At 44.8% G+C, this 20581-nt stretch overlaps 2 protein-coding genes across 4 annotated transcripts in view; one reads left to right on the top strand and one right to left on the bottom strand.

Moving 5' to 3' along the window:
- Positions 1-9675, top strand: part of LOC110506407 (piezo-type mechanosensitive ion channel component 1) — a 79745-nt gene extending 70070 nt beyond the window's left edge. For both annotated transcript variants that reach the window (XM_036964025.1, XM_036964024.1), the window contains 16 exons: positions 1911-2099; positions 2264-2522; positions 3464-3652; positions 3782-4097; positions 4223-4346; positions 4574-4721; positions 4995-5209; positions 5375-5533; positions 5670-5817; positions 5925-6113; positions 6312-6404; positions 6635-6807; positions 6942-7064; positions 7166-7245; positions 7772-7970; positions 8132-9675. In XM_036964025.1, the coding sequence (XP_036819920.1) occupies positions 1911-2099; positions 2264-2522; positions 3464-3652; positions 3782-4097; positions 4223-4346; positions 4574-4721; positions 4995-5209; positions 5375-5533; positions 5670-5817; positions 5925-6113; positions 6312-6404; positions 6635-6807; positions 6942-7064; positions 7166-7245; positions 7772-7970; positions 8132-8396 (2869 nt within the window). In that variant the 3' untranslated portion in view covers positions 8397-9675. The remainder of the gene's footprint in view (positions 1-1910; positions 2100-2263; positions 2523-3463; positions 3653-3781; positions 4098-4222; positions 4347-4573; positions 4722-4994; positions 5210-5374; positions 5534-5669; positions 5818-5924; positions 6114-6311; positions 6405-6634; positions 6808-6941; positions 7065-7165; positions 7246-7771; positions 7971-8131) is intronic.
- Positions 9414-20485, bottom strand: ctu2 (cytosolic thiouridylase subunit 2 homolog (S. pombe)). Of its 2 annotated transcripts, none has more exons than XR_005039819.1 (15): positions 20149-20485; positions 19928-20002; positions 19642-19720; positions 19501-19560; positions 19270-19330; positions 19037-19146; positions 14689-14984; positions 14414-14549; positions 14095-14226; positions 13890-13981; positions 13081-13181; positions 11067-11269; positions 10342-10408; positions 10179-10231; positions 9414-10025 (listed from the first exon to the last, which is right to left on the bottom strand). XR_005039819.1 is itself a non-coding variant. In XM_021585998.2 (15 exons), exons 1-15 carry the CDS (start codon positions 20202-20204, stop codon positions 9944-9946), a joined length of 1599 nt encoding a protein of 532 aa, XP_021441673.2. In that variant the 5' UTR covers positions 20205-20484; the 3' UTR covers positions 9434-9943. The 2 variants fall into 2 exon arrangements, 1 of the variants encoding a protein (XP_021441673.2); XM_021585998.2 differs by having other exon boundaries at positions 9434-10025; positions 11071-11269; positions 20149-20484.
- Between the last annotated feature and the right edge of the window lie 96 nt (positions 20486-20581).

Below are 20581 nucleotides of genomic sequence, written 5' to 3'. Positions count from 1 at the left end.
TTTATCCACACATTGAATATAGTTGTGGAGAGTTCCTGTAATCCTAGATACAGATCATTTAGGTGAGAAACAACATCACCCAGATAGTCATCATGTAAGTGGTCAGACAAGTAAAAACTTTAAGCTCGTCTCTCAATTCAAAACATCGTATCAATACTTTCCCCCTTGATAACCAGCGCACTTCTGTATGTTGTAAAAGCGTTACATGGTCGCTGCCCATATCATTGCATATTGCAGAAAATACACGAGAGTTCAGGGGCCTTGCTTTAACAAAGTTAACCATTTTCACTGTAGTCTCCAAAACGTCTTCAGGCTGTCAGGCAAGAGCCTCTCGGTGGATGCTGCAGTGTACCCAAGTAGCATCGGGAGCAACTGCTTGCACGCGTGTTACCTCTCCACTATGTCTCCCTGTCATGGCTTTTGCATCATCAGTACAGATACCAACACATCTTGACCACCAAAGTCCATTTGATGTCACAAAGCTGTCCAGCACTTTATAAAAAAATATCCTCTCCTGTTGTCCTGGTTTCCAGTGGTTTGCAGAAGAGGATGTCTTCCTTAATTGACCCCCATAAACGTAACGGACATAAACCAGCTGTGCCAGGCCCGCCACGTCTGCTGACTCATCCAGTTATAACGCATTGAATTCACTGGCAGTAATTGTTTCATAACATCTACAGCCATGTCACTGATGAGTCATGAAACAGTTTTGTTTGATGAAGGCATTGTCTGTATAGTTTTTTTTTGGCCTTTTCCCCCGGGATTGTCCCAGCCATATCCATGGCAGCAGGAAGAATAAAGTCCTCCACAAAAGCCACTCAGTAGCTCACCATAGAAGACGCGTCTAGCCCCTTCTTATTAATGGCATCTCTTCGGCTGCATCAGATTCACAACTGTCAGTGTCCATGCTAGCTGGGCTAACAACAAATGTAGATTTACTAATGCTAGCATTGGATGTGCTCGTGGAAGCAGACCAACTTGTGTTGTCGACAAGTGCAGGTGTAGTACTGCTGGTAGTAGCAGTACTACCAGTAGAGCTGGTATGTGTCTCTATGGACGTGGGCCTTACTTTTTTTAACCATTTCTGAGCAAACTAAATGAGCAGCAGCTACGTTTGGCTACACATGGACCGTTAGTGGAATTCCTGCGAGAGAGTAACGGTTAATGTGATTGGATGTTAATTATTTGACTAGGCTATCTGTATTTGACATTGTGTCGTTATTTCGCTGACACTAGATGGTTTGATTTTATTTTTGGCAGTGAAACAAGGCTACTCAGGCGAGGAAAAAACCTCAGCCAAATGTATAGCCCCGTTGGAAAATATACATGGACTGTTTGAAACTGTGAAAAAATAAACATTTAATTATTATTATTATTTTTATTCTTTAATGTTAATCACATTTTTATTTGGCGTAGCCCCGACGGCTTTGCGCCTACCCCAGTTTGAGAATACCTGCTCTACACTGAACAAAAGTTTAAACGCAGTGTAAAATGTTGGTCCCATGTTTCATGAGCTGAAATAAAAGATCCCAGAAATGTTCCATGAACACAAAAAGCTTATTTCCCTCAAAGTTTGTGCACAAATTAGTTTACATCCCTGTCAGTGAGCATTTCTCCTTTGACAAGATAATCCATCCACATGACAGGTGTGGCATATCAAGAAGCTGATTAAACAGCATGATCATTACACAGGTACAACTTGTGCAGGGGACAATAAAATTAGCAGTTTTGTCACACAACACAATGCCACAAATTAGGGCCTAATACATTTATTTCAATTGACTGATTTCCTCATATGAACTGTAACTCTGTAAAATCTTTGAAATTGTTGCATGTTGCATTTATATATTTGTTCAGTATATAATTCAGTCAGTGTTAAGTGTTTTGCTTACCTGTGTGTTATGTTGTAGTGGGTTGGAGCTGGAGGAGCTGAGTGAGTGTGAGCTGAGCGAGCGTGAGCTGAGCGAGCGTGAGCGTCATAGCGGCACCACCCTGTGTTGTTCAGAGCCCACTTTGGAGCTGCTGGGGGTGGAGCCAGAACCACAGCACATAAGCCGCTACCGCCACTCCAGGACTGCCAGCGAGATGCTCACTGACCGGTACTGACATACACCTTACAATGTTCCCAGTAGATCTCTACAGTTGACATGCTACAGACTCCAGCTTCAAGCCTGATTGACTCAGACTGCCAACTGTCCCCACGTGTGTATGTTCTGCGTGTATGAACTGTACTGACCCCAATGTCTCTATACCTCTAACTCAGGCAGTTCTTTGTGGAGGAGCTGGTCCAGTGTAGAGAGTTCTACTCCTCTCAGAACCGTCTGCTGAAGCTGCAGTTTGCCCTGTACAACCTCCTGGCTGCCAACTCAGAGCTGGTGTGCTACTTCATCATCGTGCTCAACAACATGGTGACGGCCTCTGTCATCTCAGTGGTGCTGCCCATCCTCATCTTCCTCTGGGCCATGCTGGCCGTGCCACGCCCCACCAAGAAGTTCTGGATGACCGCTATTGTCTACACTGAGGTGGGTCGTTGTTGGTTTGAAAATGTTTATGTTTTATGGATTGTTATTGTTGCACCGATGTAGTATGGTAGTGCACACCTATGCAAGCCTGTTGAGACATGGTGAGTGTCTGCACCTGTGCAATGCTATCTTCTCCCTCCTCTTGCCTTCGTTGGCTAAAGTGGTGTAAACATGCGTAAGATGTGAAGTATGTCATGTGTAAGACTGTTTTTTATTGAACACCTGGTGTAAACCAACGGTAGAAACCAAATTGCATTCCAGATTTCCAGGCCTAATTTAGGGCTTTATTCCACTCTGTTCCCGTTCCAGGCTGTTAGCTTTTACAAAAATAAATACAAATAACATTTAACAGATGGTCATGTATCAGATACGTTTCTTTATGTTAAACTATGTTTCCCAGGCCTCCCGGGTGGCGCAGTGGTTAAGGGCGCTGTACTGCAGCGCCAGCTGTGCCATCAGAGTCCCTGGGTTTGCGCCCAGGCTCTGTCGTAACCGGCCGCGACCGGGAGGTCCGTGGGGCGACGCACAATTGGCCTAGCGTCGTCCGGGTTAGGGAGGGCTTGGTCGGTAGGGATGTCCTTGTCTCATCGCGCACCAGCGACTCCTGTGGCGGGCCGGGCGAAGTGCGCGCTAACCAAGGTTGCCAGGTGCACGGTGTAGCCTCCGACACATTGGTGCGGCTGGCTTCCGGGTTGGATGCGCGCTGTGTTAAGAAGCAGTGCGGCTGGTTGGGTTGTGTATCGGAGGACGCATGACTTTCAACCTTTGTCTCTCCCGAGCCCGTACGGGAGTTGTAGCGATGAGACAAGATAGTAGCTACTAAAACAATTGGATACCACGAAATTGGGGAGAAAAAAGGGGTAATTTTTATTTATTTTTTTAACACAAAAAAATAAAGAATTCCCCTCTGCATTGTTCTGGTTGGTTCCGGTTCTACTCAGGTCATGGTGGTGGTAAAGTACCTGTTCCAGTTTGGTTTCTTCCCGTGGAACAGTGTATATGAGCTCACGCTGAACGAGGACAAGCCTTTCTTCCCACCTCGTATCCTGGGCCTGGAGAAGACTGATAACTACATCCGCTATGATCTGCTGCAGCTGCTGGCTCTCTTCTTCCATCGCTCACTGCTACAGGTATACCAGCCCACCATTGAACTCTCTGCCGTGACTCTGTTGGCCTTGGCATTCATGATCATACGTTTTTACCACAAGATTTGGATTCAATACTCATAACGGTTTTGTTTCTTCACTGTCTCTCACCAGCGGTATGGCCTGTGGGACCAGGAATGTGCTCTGGAGGAGAAGCCCTCGCGTCCATCAAAGGAGGCCAACAAGAAGGAGGGAGGAGAAGGGGTGGAGGTCCTTGTCCATCCCAGCCCAGGACTCAGCCTCATGGACCTGGAGGAACTCAAACCGGACAAGAACCAGAAGGCCGAACCAGAGCCTGAACCAGAGCCCGAACCAGAGCCCAGCACCAGCGTAGCCCCTACCCCAGAGCCGCCCCCCAGCCTGCCTGTGGAGGGACCCAAGAAGAAGGGCAGCATCATGCGCTTCCGCAAGAAAAAACAACTAAGCAAAGGTGACTTAAAGAAACTAGCAGTAGAAGGGAGAATGAAGACGTTCATGAATGAAGGGCTTGTGTGTCCTTATGACTGCCCTCCTCAGAGTTACAGTGAAATGATTTGTATTCTGTTTGGATCCTAGAAGCCTTAGATATCAAGGCTGAGAAGAAGGAGCAGAAGAAGAAACAGAAGGATAAGCGTAGAGAGGCAGCCAGTAAGAAGCTGATAGCAGCGGGAGAGAAGATCAAGCACCTCACCATCACAGCGTAAGTACACAGAAGTCACTCACTGGAGAGCGCGTCAGACAATACAGACGTCACACAATTACATAACAAGTGGATTCTATAATGTTATTATTGTTTGTAAATCATTCTGTGGGGTTTGATTTGCATTTAGAAGTGTAGTTGGTTGTGACACGATTACTGTGATGTACGAATCAGTGGACCTCTTATAATCTTGAGACGGTGATTTGATTCCCCAATCCTCTTTGTAGTGTGCGGGATGTCTACAAGCCTTGTCACGAATTCATCAGTGACATCTTACATGCGCCGTACCGTGCTGCCACTGATGTGTACGCCCTCATGTTCCTCACTGACGTGGTGGATTTCATCATCATTGTCTTTGGGTTCTGGGCCTTTGGAGTGAGTACTGTTTACATGACTGCAATGAAATTCACTTTGTGTACGAGGCCACTCTTGGCCCACAACCTATTCCTATACCTGCGCTGGCAAAATCTCTCAAACTTTTCAAACCTCTCAAAACAATTCCGATATTGTATTACTCATTGTTGCGTCACCCCCTACATGTTATTCCGATTTAAACCATCAAAACGCCATCTTTAGAAGCTCTGTGCTTGGTCACAAGACACTATAACAGCATTCTGTGGTCTTAACGGTTCGCCCGTTGTGCCTCAGAAACACTCGGCCGCAGCAGACATTGCCTCCACGCTGTCAGAGGACCAGGTGCCCGAGGCCTTCCTGGTGATGCTGCTCATCCAGTTCAGCACCATGATCATCGACCGAGCCCTCTACCTCCGCAAGACCGTCCTGGGCAAGCTCATCTTCCAGATCATCCTGGTGTTCGGCATCCACCTCTGGATGTTCTTCATCCTGCCTGCTGTCACTGAGAGGTGAGGAAGAGGAAGGTGTGTCCGCAGAGTGATGCACCTCATTACATCTGGTCTATTTAATCACCCTTAGGACGATATGTTTGTCTATCTTCGTGATGTTCGACAGTCCTTAAGCGCTGTGCCTATTGCATCATTTCTCTGAGGTGTCTCCCTCTGTCCTCTCAGGATGTTCAGTCAAAACTCGGTGGCTCAGCTCTGGTACTTCTTCAAGTGTATCTACTTTGCCCTGTCGGCCTATCAGATCCGCTGTGGCTACCCCACCCGGATCCTGGGCAACTTCCTCACTAAGAAGTTCAACCACCTCAACCTCTTCCTCTTCCAAGGGTGAGTCTGTCCATTCATAATCTCCTACTCTGCCACACCATATCATATGTTTGTGTCAGGGAGTCTCCCTGTTCAGGGAGGTGATGGGATGAGGTTGGGTCATACAGGGTCATATTGTCTATCTGTCTGCTCTCAGGTTCCGCTTGGTGCCTTTCCTGGTGGAGCTCCGGGCAGTGATGGACTGGGTTTGGACTGACACCACTCTGTCCCTCTCCAACTGGATGTGTGTGGAAGACATCTACGCCAACATCTTCATCATCAAGTGCAGCCGTGAGACAGAGAAGGTACAAAGACCTCTAGGTTACAAATGCAGTTGATAACATCCCTTGCCGTCTGTTGTAGTATGTGATTAGGCCAGCGGTTCTTACAGCTGGTTCCTCTTCATCCGCAGAAATACCCTCAGCCCAAAGGCCAGAAGAAGAAGAAGATAGTGAAGTATGGGATGGGAGGACTCATCATCTTCTTCCTCATCTGCATCATCTGGTTCCCGCTGCTCTTCATCTCATTGGTCAGATCGGTTGTGGGCGTGGTCAATCACCCTGTGGATGTCACAGTGACCGTCAAGCTAGGAGGATATGAGGTAATTACTGGGGGGAATTATAGTGAGCACAGTTTACACTCTAAGGGCAGCAGACCCATACTGCCCATAGTCATGTTCAACAGCAAGTCTAGTCCAGCACTAAAAAGCAAGCAATGGAGAATCTATGGAAGATACATTTGAAATGTGCTCATGTTAGAGTTGTTGTACTGAAACGTTAACCGTTGTCCCTCTCCATAGCCCTTGTTCACCATGAGTGTCCAGCAGCAGTCCATTCAGTCCTTCACTGAGGAGGACTACAACAAACTCACCACCAACTTCTATGACAATGCTGTACGTAATAATACCTCCAACTCTACTGTAAAGAGCTCAACTAATTTCCTTCCCTCGTGCACCCTGTTTTAGAGTATAATTAAACTAATTGTGTACAACTGTGTGACTGTGAGTAAGTGATCCCTGTTGGATGATGAATACAACAAACATGGACTTGAGCTCTGCTGCTCTCTATTTGCCTCCGCGGTAGGCAGTTCTAACTTCTGACTGTCTGCGTGTGTCCCCTGCAGAGGGCTATGCAGTTCATCACCCTCTACAGCTATGAGGACATAGTGACAGCTAAGATCGAGGGCAGCTCAGGGTCAGTGTGGAGGATCAGCCCACCCAGTCGACAGGAGGTGGTCAAGGAGCTGCTGGGCAGCCCTGTGGACATGACCCTACGCCTGGCCTGGACCTTCCAGAGGTCAGCTGGGTGTGGTGTGTGTGTGCATGGGTGTGTGTGCACCTGTATGTGTATGCTGCTGTTTGTGTGTGGTTTCAAGTAGTTGCCCTGTGGTTTTCTATATTTCAGATATGTTTGTCTGTCTCTTTCTTCAGGGACCTTGGCAAGGGCGGCACTGTGGAGCACACATCTGACAAGTACTCCATCGATCTGGATCCAGGCAACCCGGTCAGAGCAGACCTGGCTTCACTGCTAGTGGGGAACCGCACAGACCCTGTGTATGTTCTGCTCTCCGTTCAAAGTCAAATGTAGTATTTACATTTCTGTTGTTTGAAATCCTGTCCTGAATTCTGTTTGACATGATCTGTTTTTTTATCAGACGTGTGCCTCACATGTTCCCCAACTATATCCGAGCACCGAACGGAGCCGAGGCCAAACCAGTCGACCAGCTGTATGAAGGTCAGAGCGGCTTTTCTGTATAAACATCCTTCTTGCCACAGTACTAGAAATATAGACGGGTTAGCTGACAACGTCACGAGAACGATGCACACGCTTCAAAGGGGCAGAAGGCAGTGTGTTGTTGTGGTTCTGGATGGCCAGATACCTAGCAACAATGACAAGAAACTGCCCTGTGGTGAATCGTAAGTGTCTCGTTTCAGCTTGTTTGATATTGTTCTTGATACCATGTCATGTTTTGTCTGATGTCACGTCAACTAATATGGCAAAAATGTGCTAGCTGTGACGACTTATTTGACAGACAAGTGCTCATTGTTCAGCTTTCTTTCTTTTTTCAATAAACATTGGAGGCGATATATATAGTTGACATGTTGTCAACAATCTAAGCCAACTCCGTCTGTTTTGCCCCATAGTTGCGCACGCATCGGTTTTGTTACTAGACAACCAACCCGTCTATAAGGAAGCTCAAAGCTGAAACATAGGCAGTCAGTCTGTGTTACTGTCTCTCTGACACCATGTTATGTTGCAGGTGACGAGGAGGGCTACCAGGATGTAACACTGTCTCTGATGAGGGACCGCTCTCTGAACAGCACCCGTGGGGCCCAGGAGTGGTGGGACATCAGCATCGCCGACTGTCCTCCGTCCACAGGGGCCTGCGGCGTCCTTCCCATGGTCATCTTCAACGACAAAGTCAGCCCCCCCAGCCTAGGTTTCCTGGCTGGATATGGGTAAGGATCTGTGCCTACCGGTCTCCTCAATGGTAGCCAAGTCCAGCTAATCTAATACACTCGATTTACATTCAAACTATTGAGTGGGAAATGACTGTATTTTGAATAGAAGAGAGGTCTATGTTCAATTATGCTCATTCTACACTTGTTCTCTGTTGCAGGATCATGGGTCTGTACGTGTCTGTGGTGCTGGTGATCGGGAAGTTTGTGAGGGGCTTCTTCAGTGAGATCTCGCACTCCATTATGTTTGAGGAGCTGCCCTGTGTTAACCGTATCCTCAAGCTGTGCACAGACATCTTCCTGGTCAGGGAGACAGGAGAGCTAGAGCTGGAAGAGGAGCTCTACTCCAAACTAATCTTCCTCTACCGCTCACCAGAGACTATGATTAAGTGGACAAGAGACAAGCTATCAAGTGACAATCGCTAGCCCCCCTCCCCCCAGCTGTCCTGTCCCATCCAGAGCACCCCTGGTTGGGGCTGTCTCACACACAGGGGTGCCTCTACCTGGTCTTCTTCTAAAAGACCCAATGCTAGCTCCAGTGGGTCTAGTTTCACTGTGCACTAACCCCTTCTCTTAACCAGGGAGAAAGGGATGTTTTGTCTGTTTCTGTACACTAAAGAGTGCTATTTGCCTCTGCTGGTGGGCTGTACTGAGAAGACAGTGAGCCAGAGGCTGTGTGACGGCCAAGGGTCTGCTCCAGTGCCTGTCCCCTGGTTATGGAAGGATTGGCTAGGCCTCTCCAATCAGAAGGGCAGGTTAGATGCTTTGCACTTTGCCCACAGACAAAAACCAGGCTCCTCTTGTCTTATTGCCTGTGTTCCAACAGAAAGATCGGCTTCTGAATGAGGTGTGATGGCCGGCTCGACCTACAGACACTACCCCTTAATGAAGAGCCAGGCCACCAGACAGATCACAGGCTGGATCCTCACTACGCTGACCAGCACAGTGTGGACTAATGCAGCGCCAAAGGGGCCAATTTGAGAGAAAAAGGACCCAAAGTAGGGTGTTTGTATCTAATCAAAACATTATTAGATCATATTCAGCCAAATCTCTGAATCTTACTCAAACTGTTTACAAATTGAAACACTTCAGTTGGGAGGAAAGCTAACTTTGTACATTGCAACAAGTTACAGGCTTATTGATGGCAAGACTTGAATCTTAAATTTTTTACAAGTGTAAAATATATTGTGGTTAAATGAGAGTATAGCGACACTGTACAGAGTAAAGACTGAAGCATACAAAATGTCTCCATGCTGGACTAATGCATAAGGCAACATTAGCCCCATCTCTAGAAAATGTTGTGCTAGAGTAGTTTGACAAATTGTGACACTATACAGGAAACACATCTACCATTGTGCCTTAAATCTTTTTTTCTGAACTGTTACAATATGGTTCAACCATTGCTTGAGTAGTTGCCAATATGCATAAATCTATATGCAAAAACGTAAAACCAAAACCTTTCCTAACTTTAATAAACATGTGTTTTACTTTATTGCCATATGTTTGCTCTCATTTTCAGAGAACCTGTGTGATGCTGATGGGAGTTCTAATGTAGAACCATGTAGGTTGTTGCTATGGGATCTCTGTTGTGGAAGAATAATCATTTCTATTTCCAATATAATGTGATTCAGCTCCTAAACCAATGAAAATATTGTTCATGTGTACAAATAAATGATCCTTCTCATTCCTGACATGGAAAAACAAATTGTTTCAGCATCATATATTCAATTCATTAGTTAGACCTGAATCAATGTTAGATTCACCACCAAGCAGTGCCTTGTACAAATCATTTTGGGTGCAGTTAAGATTGATTTAAACTGTCTATAGTTGTCTTATAGACAAATAATGAATAAACTGACTGAAAACAAATTATACAAGCAATTGGTATTTGTTTATATTGTGACAAACAGCCTTGGCTGTATAGTTGCCAAGGGAACAGTGTCACTGCAGTGCCGATGGACGGTGTCCAGTCACTATGACCCATTGACCCTCGGGATGGCTTCATTCTCTTCCTCATCTAGCAGGAACTCACTGATCTCCTCCCTCATCTGAGACCTAGACAAGTCCATAAAGAGAAGTAACAAGGTAAATAGAAGGATGTGCAATTCTACTGGTAATAACTCAATATTCTATGCAGACATTACAGGGAAATTAACTATTTCACAAGTTTTTCTTGTTTTTGAGTAAAGAATGTAGTTTTAATCTCACCGTCTCCTCTCAGCCTCTGACAGTATGTACTGGGGAAGGGCATCTAATGCAGTCTGTAGAACAGAGAAAAGCCATGGTTCACATTGTCCTGCTGTAGTCTTTGTAAAGATTATCTTGGTCATGTTTAGGAGTAATGTGAAGTGATGGATGTCCTTCCCCTTACCATGTCTTTGATGGTCAGTCTACAACTGTAACACAACAGGCTTTTAAGATCCACCGTCTCTGGCTCCCTGAAAGAACACACACAGTATTCTATTCATTCAATAGGATCAACATCCCAAATTAAACACAGCCTCTTACACAAGCTGTTGCTCTTAGCTCTTAGCCTCCTGTACAAGCTGTTGCTTGGCACTTCACCCTAAAATGTAAACATGTGAATATACACAGTGTTCAAAAGATGAACAACACCTGCTCTTTCCATGACTGACTGACTAGGTGAAAGCTACGACCCCTTAATGGTGTCACTTGTTAAATCCACTTCAATCAGTGGAGATGAAGGGGAGGAGACAGGTTAAGGAAGGATTTTTAAGCCTTGAGACAATTTAGACATGTATGTGTGCCATTCAAAGGCTGAATGGGCACGACTAGATTTCAGTGCCTTTGAACGGGGTATGGTAGTAGGTGCCAGGCGCACCTGTTTGAGTTTGTCAAGAACTGTACCGCTGCTGGGTTCTAACTGAACAGTTCCCCGTGTGTATCAAGAATGGTCCACCACCCAAAGGACATCCAGGCAACTTGACAACTGTGGGAAGCATTGGAGTCAACATGGGCCAGCATCCCTGTGGAACGCTTTCGACACCTTGTAGAGTCCATGCCCCCAACGAAGTGAGGCTGTTCTGAGGGGAAAAGGGGGAGGGGTGCAATGCAATATTAGACATGAATGCCTACTGACTTAGCAGAGGAGCAGCAGCCCCCATCTCCAGTCTCACACCCCTGACTCTGGCCCCCTCCAGAGGAGTGGTCCTGTCCTGCCGAGGAGGCTGGAGGCGAACCTGGAGCTGCTGCTGTACCAGGGGTGAACTCAGGGCCTGGGCCCCGCCTCTGAGACAGCTGCTCTGAGATCAGTGTGGCCTGGTAGGCAGAGAACTCCTCTACAGTACAGGGGGAGGCAGAGAGAGGGGGGGATAGGTAGAGATAAGAGATACAGTGCCTTGCGAAAGTATTCGGCCCCCTTGAACTTTGCGACCTTTTGCCACATTTCAGGCTTCAAACATAAAGATATAAAACTGTATTTTTTTGTGAAGAATCAACAACAAGTGGGACACAATCATGAAGTGGAACGACATTTATTGGATATTTCAAACTTTTTTAACAAATCAAAAACTGAAAATTTGGGCGTGCAAAATTATTCAGCCCCCTTAAGTTAATACTTTGTAGCGCCACCTTTTGCTGCGATTACAGCTGTAAGTCGCTTGGGGTATGTCTCTATCAGTTTTGCACATCTAGAGACTGACATTTTTTCCCATTCCTCCTTGCAAAACAGTTCGAGCTCAGTGAGGTTGGATGGAGAGCATTTGTGAACAGCAGTTTTCAGTTCTTTCCACAGATTCTCGATTGGATTCAGGTCTGGACTTTGACTTGGCCATTCTAACACCTGGATATGTTTATTTTTGAACCATTCCATTGTAGATTTTGCTTTATGTTTTGGATCATTGTCTTGTTGGAAGACAAATCTCCGTCCCAGTCTCAGGTCTTTTGCAGACTCCATCAGGTTTTCTTCCAGAATGGTCCTGTATTTGGCTCCATCCATCTTCCCATCAATTTTAACCCTTCCCTGTCCCTGCTGAAGAAAAGCAGGCCCAAACCATGATGCTGCCACCACCATGTTTGACAGTGGGGATGGTGTGTTCAGCTGTGTTGCTTTTACGCCAAACATAACGTTTTGCATTGTTGCCAAAAAGTTCAATTTTGGTTTCATCTGACCAGAGCACCTTCTTCCACATGTTTGGTGTGTCTCTCAGGTGGCTTGTGGCAAACTTTAAACAACACTTTTTATGGATATCTTTAAGAAATGGCTTTCTTCTTGCCACTCTTCCATAAAAGCCAGATTTGTGCAATATACGACTGATTGTTGTCCTATGGACAGAGTCTCCCACCTCAGCTGTAGATCTCTGCAGTTCATCCAGAGTGATCATGGGCCTCTTGGATGCATCTCTGATCAGTCTTCTCCTTGTATGAGCTGAAAGTTTAGAGGAACGGCCAGGTCTTGGTAGATTTGCAGTGGTCTGATACTCCTTCCATTTCAATATTATCGCTTGCACAGTGCTCCTTGGGATGTTTGAAGCTTGGGAAATCTTTTTGTATCCAAATCCGGCTTTAAACTTCTTCACAACAGTATCTCGGACCTGCCTGGTGTGTTCCTTGTTCTTCATGATGCTCTCTGCGCTTTTGACGGACCTCTGAGACTATCACAGTGCAGGTGCATTTATACGGAGACTTGATTACACACAGGTGGATTGTATTTATCATCATTAGTCATTTAGGTCAACATTGGATCATTCAGAGATCCTCACTGAACTTCTGGAGAGAGTTTGCTGCACTGAAAGTAAAGGGGCTGAATAATTTTGCACGCCCAATTTTTCAGTTTTTGATTTGTTAAAAAAGTTTGAAATATCCAATAAATGTTGTTCCACTTCATGATTGTGTCCCACTTGTTGTTGATTCTTCACAAAAAAATACAGTTTTATATCTTTATGTTTGAAGCCTGAAATGTGGCAAAAGGTCGCAAAGTTCAAGGGGGCCGAATACTTTCGCAAGGCACTGTATTTACGTGATTAGGGTATTACAATTTAAATGAAAAATACAACTTGTTTCAGTACAAAATGACATGTATTTTTATTTAGTGAGTACAGTACATTTCCGTGATGTGATGCCATCTTAGTACATTGGTAGTGTGACTCACCTAGTTTAGTGTCCAAGGCACAGACACACAGTAGGCACTTAGCAGAGAGTTGTGTGTTGGTGTTCTGAGGGGGACATGCTGTGTGGAGCTTCTCACTGGTCCTGGAGGACAACCATCACAGGTGTTCAATACCAAAATCCTCAAACATTATCAACAGCTTTCTTCACACGAGTCTAGATGCATAACAGGCTCACTTAAGATTGATATAGTATCCTTCTTTTAACAAAATCCCCTTTCAACTGTTGGTTCCACTTTTCTGGTCTCTGTTATTTACTTAAATAAGGAACACGCAAAACGTGCACTTATAAATCATAACAATTTTGATCAAAATACAGCTGTAGACAGAAGTCAAAGATCAAACATACAACTGGTGTCTCTCCTGAGTTCTGCCCCAAACAAAAGGATCTCCTATGTCAAAACCTGCATGTGCAGCTAAAAACACAAGTTATTCAACAAGGTTTCTGAGAACCTGTCTCAGCAGTATGCAAATCTGCCCTTGTTTCAGAGAAAAACAGACGCCGTCTCTCTGGGTCTCGCTATCCCCCTCGGTCCCTTCTCTCACAGACGCCGGGCTGCGGGTTTTGGCAGAGACACAGACCGAGTCCTCAATATTCAGCTATACAGTGAGCATAGGTACAATGGCACGTAAGCAAACTAATAACAACAATCAATGGTGGGGTTCTTTAGAAGACCCCCAAAAATCTACTTTAACCCTACACAACCACTATTTTCTTTACAAATACTGCACCATATAGAAGTCGCTCTTACAACTGGTTCCTAGTGTGCCTTCTTGTGCTACCCATCCTCACCTGTAGATTGTGCTGACAGTAGAGGGGAAGTCCGTCTGGAGTTTGGTGACAAAGCTCTCTGTCAAGCGCTGGATGCTGGCCTTGTCTTGTGCCTGGAAGAGGCAGTGAGGAAAACTCTTAAAATACTCTTGAAAAGAATACTGGCTGGGCACACAGTACCACACTGGACAACAATGGTAGTAATCAGAACACAGTCGACTATCACCTTAGAGTCCAGGCCAGGGATAAAGACGGAGGGGATGTCAAACATTCTGTTGTAATAGGCTATTTCTTTAGAGGAGTAGTCCCTCATGGGTCTGACAATGACCACGTCTCCGTGGCGAGGATCTGAGAAGCCCTGAGAACATAGCAACATTTCAAAATGACACAGCTGCTGCTGCCAGAGCTCAATACGCAATGTATGCCTACGTGGGGTAATGCTACGTTGATGCTTTCGAACGGTACTTTAAATATTGCAACGGAGGGGCATAAACATCATGTTCACTATTTTACAGCTGAAAGAGGGGAGGTCTTTTTCCCCTCACCGTGTCTGTTGCCAGCGATGCCCCTCGCCCCAGAGAGATGTTGCTGAGTAGTTTGATGGCCAGGCGGGAGCAGCTGTCCCCCATCATCACCTTGGTGTAGCCCTGCGTCCTCGCTGTGTGGAGAATCAGGTGCTGCCTGGACAAAGGCACACGTTACACCTGTCAGAAATGGCCTTTACACAAACTAGACCTTCAGAAGCATTTCATACATGTTCATCCCCCATATGCTTGGATATGTAAATGGCATGTCTCAGAGATACTGTCTAATCTCTCACCTCAGTGTATGTAGCAAATCCTCTTTGGCTGTCGGCGTCCTCACAGAGGCAAACAGTCTCTGAAGGGCTTGGGTGTGTTCATGGGTGATGGGGCTGGTTACTCCATTCTGGACCTCCTGCATGCTCAGATTGGACAGGAGACTCTGGGCATTCTCCACAGAGAGGTCTGGGTGCTGGTTCTGGTTCTTCCTGGTCGGGATGAAGTGGTCCACAGCAGCTTTATAACTCGACCCAGTCTGAGGTTTTTCCGTTGCCGAGGATCCTGCCTCTAGCACGGAGCTGGGGAGACTGAGTACCTGAAACACCATGGGAAGCGAAAGACAATAAGACATGATGGTGCAACCATATGTTTGAAATCAGTGGTTCCCAAACTTTTTATAGTCCCGTACCCCTTCAAAACATTCAACCTCCAGCTGCGTACCCCCTCTAGCACCAGGGTCAGCGCACTCTCAAATCATTGTAAGCCTCCCACACACACACTATACGATACATTTATTATACATAAGAATGAGCATGAGTTTGTCACAACCTGGTTCGTGGGAAGTGACAAAGAGCTCTTACAACTGCTTGCACGCTCGTTACCTCTCCACTATGTGTCATGGCTTTTGCGCCATCAGTACAGATATCAACATGAGCAGCAGTTACGTTTGGCTACACATGGACCGTTAGTGGAATTCCCGTGAGAGAGTTACAGTTAATGTGATTGGATGTTAATTACTAGGCTATCTGTATTTGACATTGTGTCGTTATTTCGCTGACACTAGATGGTTTGATTTTATTTTTGGCAGTGAAACGAGGCTACTCAGGCGAGGGGGGAAAAAAAACACCAAATGTATAGCCCCGTTGGAAAATATACATGACTGTTTGAAAATGAAGATTTTTTTTTTTACAAAACAAAACAAAAGACTTGGGGAATACCTGCTCTAAATAATGACAAGCTATAATACAGTGCCTTTGGAAAGTATTCAGCCCCCTTGACTTTTTATGTTACAGCCTTAATCTAAAATTGATTGAATCGTTTTTTATTTTCTTCTCATCAATCTACACACAATACCCCATAATATGACAAAGCGAAAATAGGCTTTGAAATTTTTGCAAATGTTTATATATATAAAAAAAAACTGAAATATTACATTTACATAAGTATTCAGACCCTTTACTCAGTACTTTGTTTAAGCACCTTTGGCAGTGATTTACAGCAGAGTCTTCTTGGGTATGATGCTACAAGGTTGGCACACCTGTATTTTGGGAGTTTCTCACATTCTTCTCTGCAGATCCTCTCAAGCTCTGTCAGGTTGGATGGGGAGCGTCGCTACACAGCTATTTTCAAGTCACTCCAGAGATGTTAGATCGAGTTCAAGTCTGGGCTCTGGCTCAGCCACTCAAGGACATTCAGAGACTTGTCCCGAAACCACTCCTGTGTTGTCTTGGCTGTGTGCTTAGGGTCATTGTTCTGTTGGAAGGTGAACCTTTGCCCTAGTCTGAGGTCCTGAGCAGGTTTTCATCAAGGATCTCTCTGTACTTTGCTCCGTTCATCTTTTTTTATTTTACCATTATTTAACTAGGCAAGTCGGTTAAATTCTTATTTACAATGACGGCCTCGATTATGTAAATAAAGTACCTGTTTTTTTACATTTGCAAAAATATTTAAAAACCTGTTTTTGCTTTGTCATTATGGGATATTGTGTGTAGATTGCTGAGGATTTATTTTTTATTTTTATTTTTAATACACCTTTTTGAATAAGGCTCTAACGCAGGGGTGTCAAACTCAAATACCCAGTGGGCCAAAATGTAAAACCTGAACAAAGTCACGGGCCAACATTGAACAAATTAACCTTTTAATATGGACCCAAACAAGTTTTGCTTTAACATTGAATATGGAACAAGCATCGCTTATTACCATACAATATATAATTTAATAGTGGAGACATGCAAAATCGAATTTCAAATGAAAAAACACATCAATGGCATTCATTTATTAAATAAATAAAATTTAAATAAAAATTGTATGCCTCTTTTCTATTTGCAGCCTTCTGATTTAAATACCAAAATAAACTTTTTCCACTGGCTAATAATTTTACAAATAAAATGATAATAAATCAATCAACCATTCAAGCCCATGCCTTGTAGCAAGAAAAAGTGCATAAAGAAAACGTTAATTATTGCACACTGGTCTAATCTGATGTGCCCAAGCCAGATACCTGGCATCTCTTCTTGGATGCTAGTTCATCAATGTCTGGGCTCAAGCTCTGAGCTGAAGAAATCCTCAGTATCGAGCGAAGATGTTCATCAGTCAGACGTCTCCTGTGAGTTGTTTTGGTCATCTTCATCGAGGAGAAAAGTTGCTCGCATAGATAAGTGCTGCCGAACATGGAGAGCATCTGAGCAGCTTGGGTGCGGAGCTGAGGCATTGTGTCAGGGATGAACCGTGGAAACTGTGCGGCGCCCACAGCATCATACTTTGACTTCAGCGTGTCGTTGCACTGGAGTTCAATCAGCTCCATTTGGATGTTGGTTGGTGCATTTTCCACATCAACTGCGAAGGGATTACTAAGCAGTTCAAACTTGCATTTCTGGGCATCGAAGTCGGAAAATCGCCGGCTAAACTCAGCGGCGAGAACACTGAGTTTTTCAGCAAACTGTGCGCATGGGAACACGGCGGTAGAGATCTGCGCTTTTATGGATTGGCAGCAGGGAAAATGGCAAGGGTTTCCTTGCAGCATCTGATTCTCCCACAGGCACAGTTTAGTTTTGAAGGCCCTCACTGCAGCGTACATGTCTGTGATGATGCGCCCCCGCCCCTGAAGCTGCAGGTTCAGCGCATCGAGATGGCTCGAGATGTCACAGAGAAAGGCCAGCTCACACAGGAACTTTTGCTCCCGGAGCTCTGCTGTATCCTTCCCTTTTGGTTTCCAGGAATTGACATATTTCCTCACGCAGCTCGAAACATCTGTTCAGTACTTTTCCTCTGCTTAGCCATCTCACCTCTGTGTGATACGGCACGTCTGCGTATTCCGAACCACACTCCTCCAGAAAAGATTTAAACTGGCTGTGATTTAGACCTTTGGCTCTTATAAAGTTAACTACCTGTGTTACTGTGGTCATAACATGTTCCATCTTTAGGGCTTTGGCACACAGTGCTTCCTGATGTATGATGCAGTGGTAAACAGTTAGCTCACCTGCACAGTTCTCTTCCCGCATCTTCTCCCGAACCATGCCCACCAGTCCACTCTTTTTACCGCACATCGCTGGCGCACCATCTGTCGTTAATCCAACGAGTTTATCCCACGGCAGCTTTATTTCAGTTACACATTTGGAAACCTCCTCAAAGATTTCCTTTCCTGTGGTTGTGCCATGCATTGATTTGAATCCTAATAGCTGCTCCGTAACACACAGATTTGAGTCCACTCCACGGATGAAGACTGACAGCTGAGCAGTATCAGATGCGTCGCAGCTCTCATCCACAGCGAGGGAGAACGCAACAAAATCTTTTCCCTTTTCCATCAGCTGGTCATACAGATTGGTGGCAAGATCACATGTGCGATCAGCTACTGTGTTCCTGCTCAGGCTCACGTTTGAAAATGCTTGTTTTTTCTCTGGGCATACGAGGTCACAAACCTTCATCATGCACTTTTGCGATCTCTGCTGCCACTATATAACTAGCCTTTACAGCAGCCTCGCTTTGTGATGTGGCTTTTTTAAACATATTCTGTTGTGAAACCAAACTTCTTTTCATCTCCTCTACTTTCTGGCTCCTTTGAGTCATGTCCAGGTCCTTGTATTTGTCATGGTGTTTCGTTTCATAGTGTCGTCTAATGTTGTACTCCTTACTTACAGCCACATTGACTCCACAAACAAGACAAACAGGTTTGTCTTTTACATATGTAAACAGATATTCTGCCTCCCACTTGTCCAGAAAGCTCCTGTTTTCTGCCTTTCTTTTCGCCATTTTTGGGAAGGGTTAGCTCGCTGACAGTTGTAGCGTCTATGTTGCTATGACTACTGTCACAGAGGAGAGAGTGTTTCTGGGTCCTGTCCTGATTGGCGCGCGAAAACAGCAGAGCATTATGGGATTCGTAGTATTAGTGGTGAATGCGCTGTATAATACCGGCGGGCCAGCTCTAGTAGTAATTTGGTATTGTCTCGCGGGCCAAATATAATTACCAGAGTTTGACACCCATGCTCTAACGTAACAAAATGTGGAAAACGTCAAGGGGTCTGAATACTTTCCGAAGGCACTGTACATATTTAATTCCGGTACATATTTAATTCCAATGATCAAAGCTCAGTCTCACATCCTAGACAGAAGTACAAAAAAAAAATTCTGACCCATCTCTTGGCAGCTCACCTGCTCCAGGTGGACTATGTGGTAATGGTAATTAGTGGCTCTGAAAACTGACTCCAGTTGAGCCACTGCCCTCTTCCGCTCTTCCATGCTTTGACCACTGGCACCGCCCTCTGTCAAGATACAGTAATAGACAATCATCACACATGAGCTAGTCTAATGGGCCAGAACCACCTGCTAAGTGACAAAATAAAAAAATAATTGCCAAAGAGCAGCGATGAGCATCTGTGCATTACCATCTATGTAGATAATTCCGGGGACAAATCTCAACTTCTTGGGTGCGTCTCGACTCAAACCCTGAGAGAAGAAAATTGTTCATTTTCACTCAAAAAACAAAAACAGTTTGAAACCCTTAATAATTTGAAGACACTGTTAATGAGTTACATCTAAAATGTCAGCCCTGTGATATTTCAGTAATTGCAACATACAGTGTGACTACACATCTAGGAAGACATTGACCCAACTACCTCTTGAACCTGTGACAGCATGGAGCTAGAGGCTGGCCCTCCAGACACTGCAAGAAGAACCTACGATAGAGAAACAATGCCAGCTCAGTTGTTTGATTTATGTAAGACGTTACAAACATGTTAGAGATGGATATTCAATACCTTCTCTCCTGGGAAAATGACCCGGTTCTTTCCCAGCATGGCCCGGAACTTGTGTATGAAGTACTCCTTGAAGCAGCCCCTGGCCAGAAGACATACCCAAATAAATGCATTACTTTTCCGCTTGGGTAGCTTAGCTACAAAGAGCATATGTGCTGACAATGAGAGCAAAAAATGCACAACTAACTATAAATTAGCACTCATTTTGCAGTACATTCTGTGGGATCAGTTCTTGAGACAAATACATCAAGTTTGTGATAATTGAACTTATTTTTGCAAGTAACGTTACCTGCAAAATGCATCTCCAGCACGGATGATCAATACAGTTGTATTTTCTTTGCATTTGACACACTTCTTGGAGACACTGCGATAAAAAATGTATTGTGAGCGGTTGGAAGCAGTTGCTATAGCAGACAAAACTTTAAGTAGCGAAGCTAAGGTTAGCTACATTAGCTTGACTGCAGCTAAAGCAACTGGGTAATCTAGCTGTTAAATGGGCAAATAGTTTACCGTGGGGTCACTCTGTGATCTAGCTGTCCATTGTATTCCTCATCAACCTGGCACATGGTCGAGTTGCGCGAGTTAGCAAGCTATGTGGAGCTCTAATTTATTGTAGCTTGCTAGCTAACAATTGCAGAATGTGGTTGTAACAGAGTTTTCGGTTCAAGCTTGCCAGCGAGCCAGTTAAAACTATGTGAGCAGATACCAGCGTTTTTGGAAACTCTATTTAGCAAGAGAAATTCATTTGATTAGTTTAGCTATTTCGAGATGTATTTAACTATTTAACTTTAACCTATTTCTTATAGCTGTTAAAACGCTCGTGCTGGAATAACAACATAGCGCATTTTGATGACGTTATAGATTCTTTCCGTAGTCATGTGAAGAGCGTTTTGTGGTTGGATCACTATTATTTTTGTGGATGTATCACATGAATCAATGTTGC

The sequence above is a fragment of the Oncorhynchus mykiss genome, chromosome 26, assembly GCF_013265735.2.
Source record: "Oncorhynchus mykiss isolate Arlee chromosome 26, USDA_OmykA_1.1, whole genome shotgun sequence".
NCBI classification, from domain to species: domain Eukaryota; kingdom Metazoa; phylum Chordata; class Actinopteri; order Salmoniformes; family Salmonidae; genus Oncorhynchus; species Oncorhynchus mykiss.
Note: the sequence above shows the minus strand (reverse complement) of the source record. Positions and strands in the feature narration are given on the sequence as shown.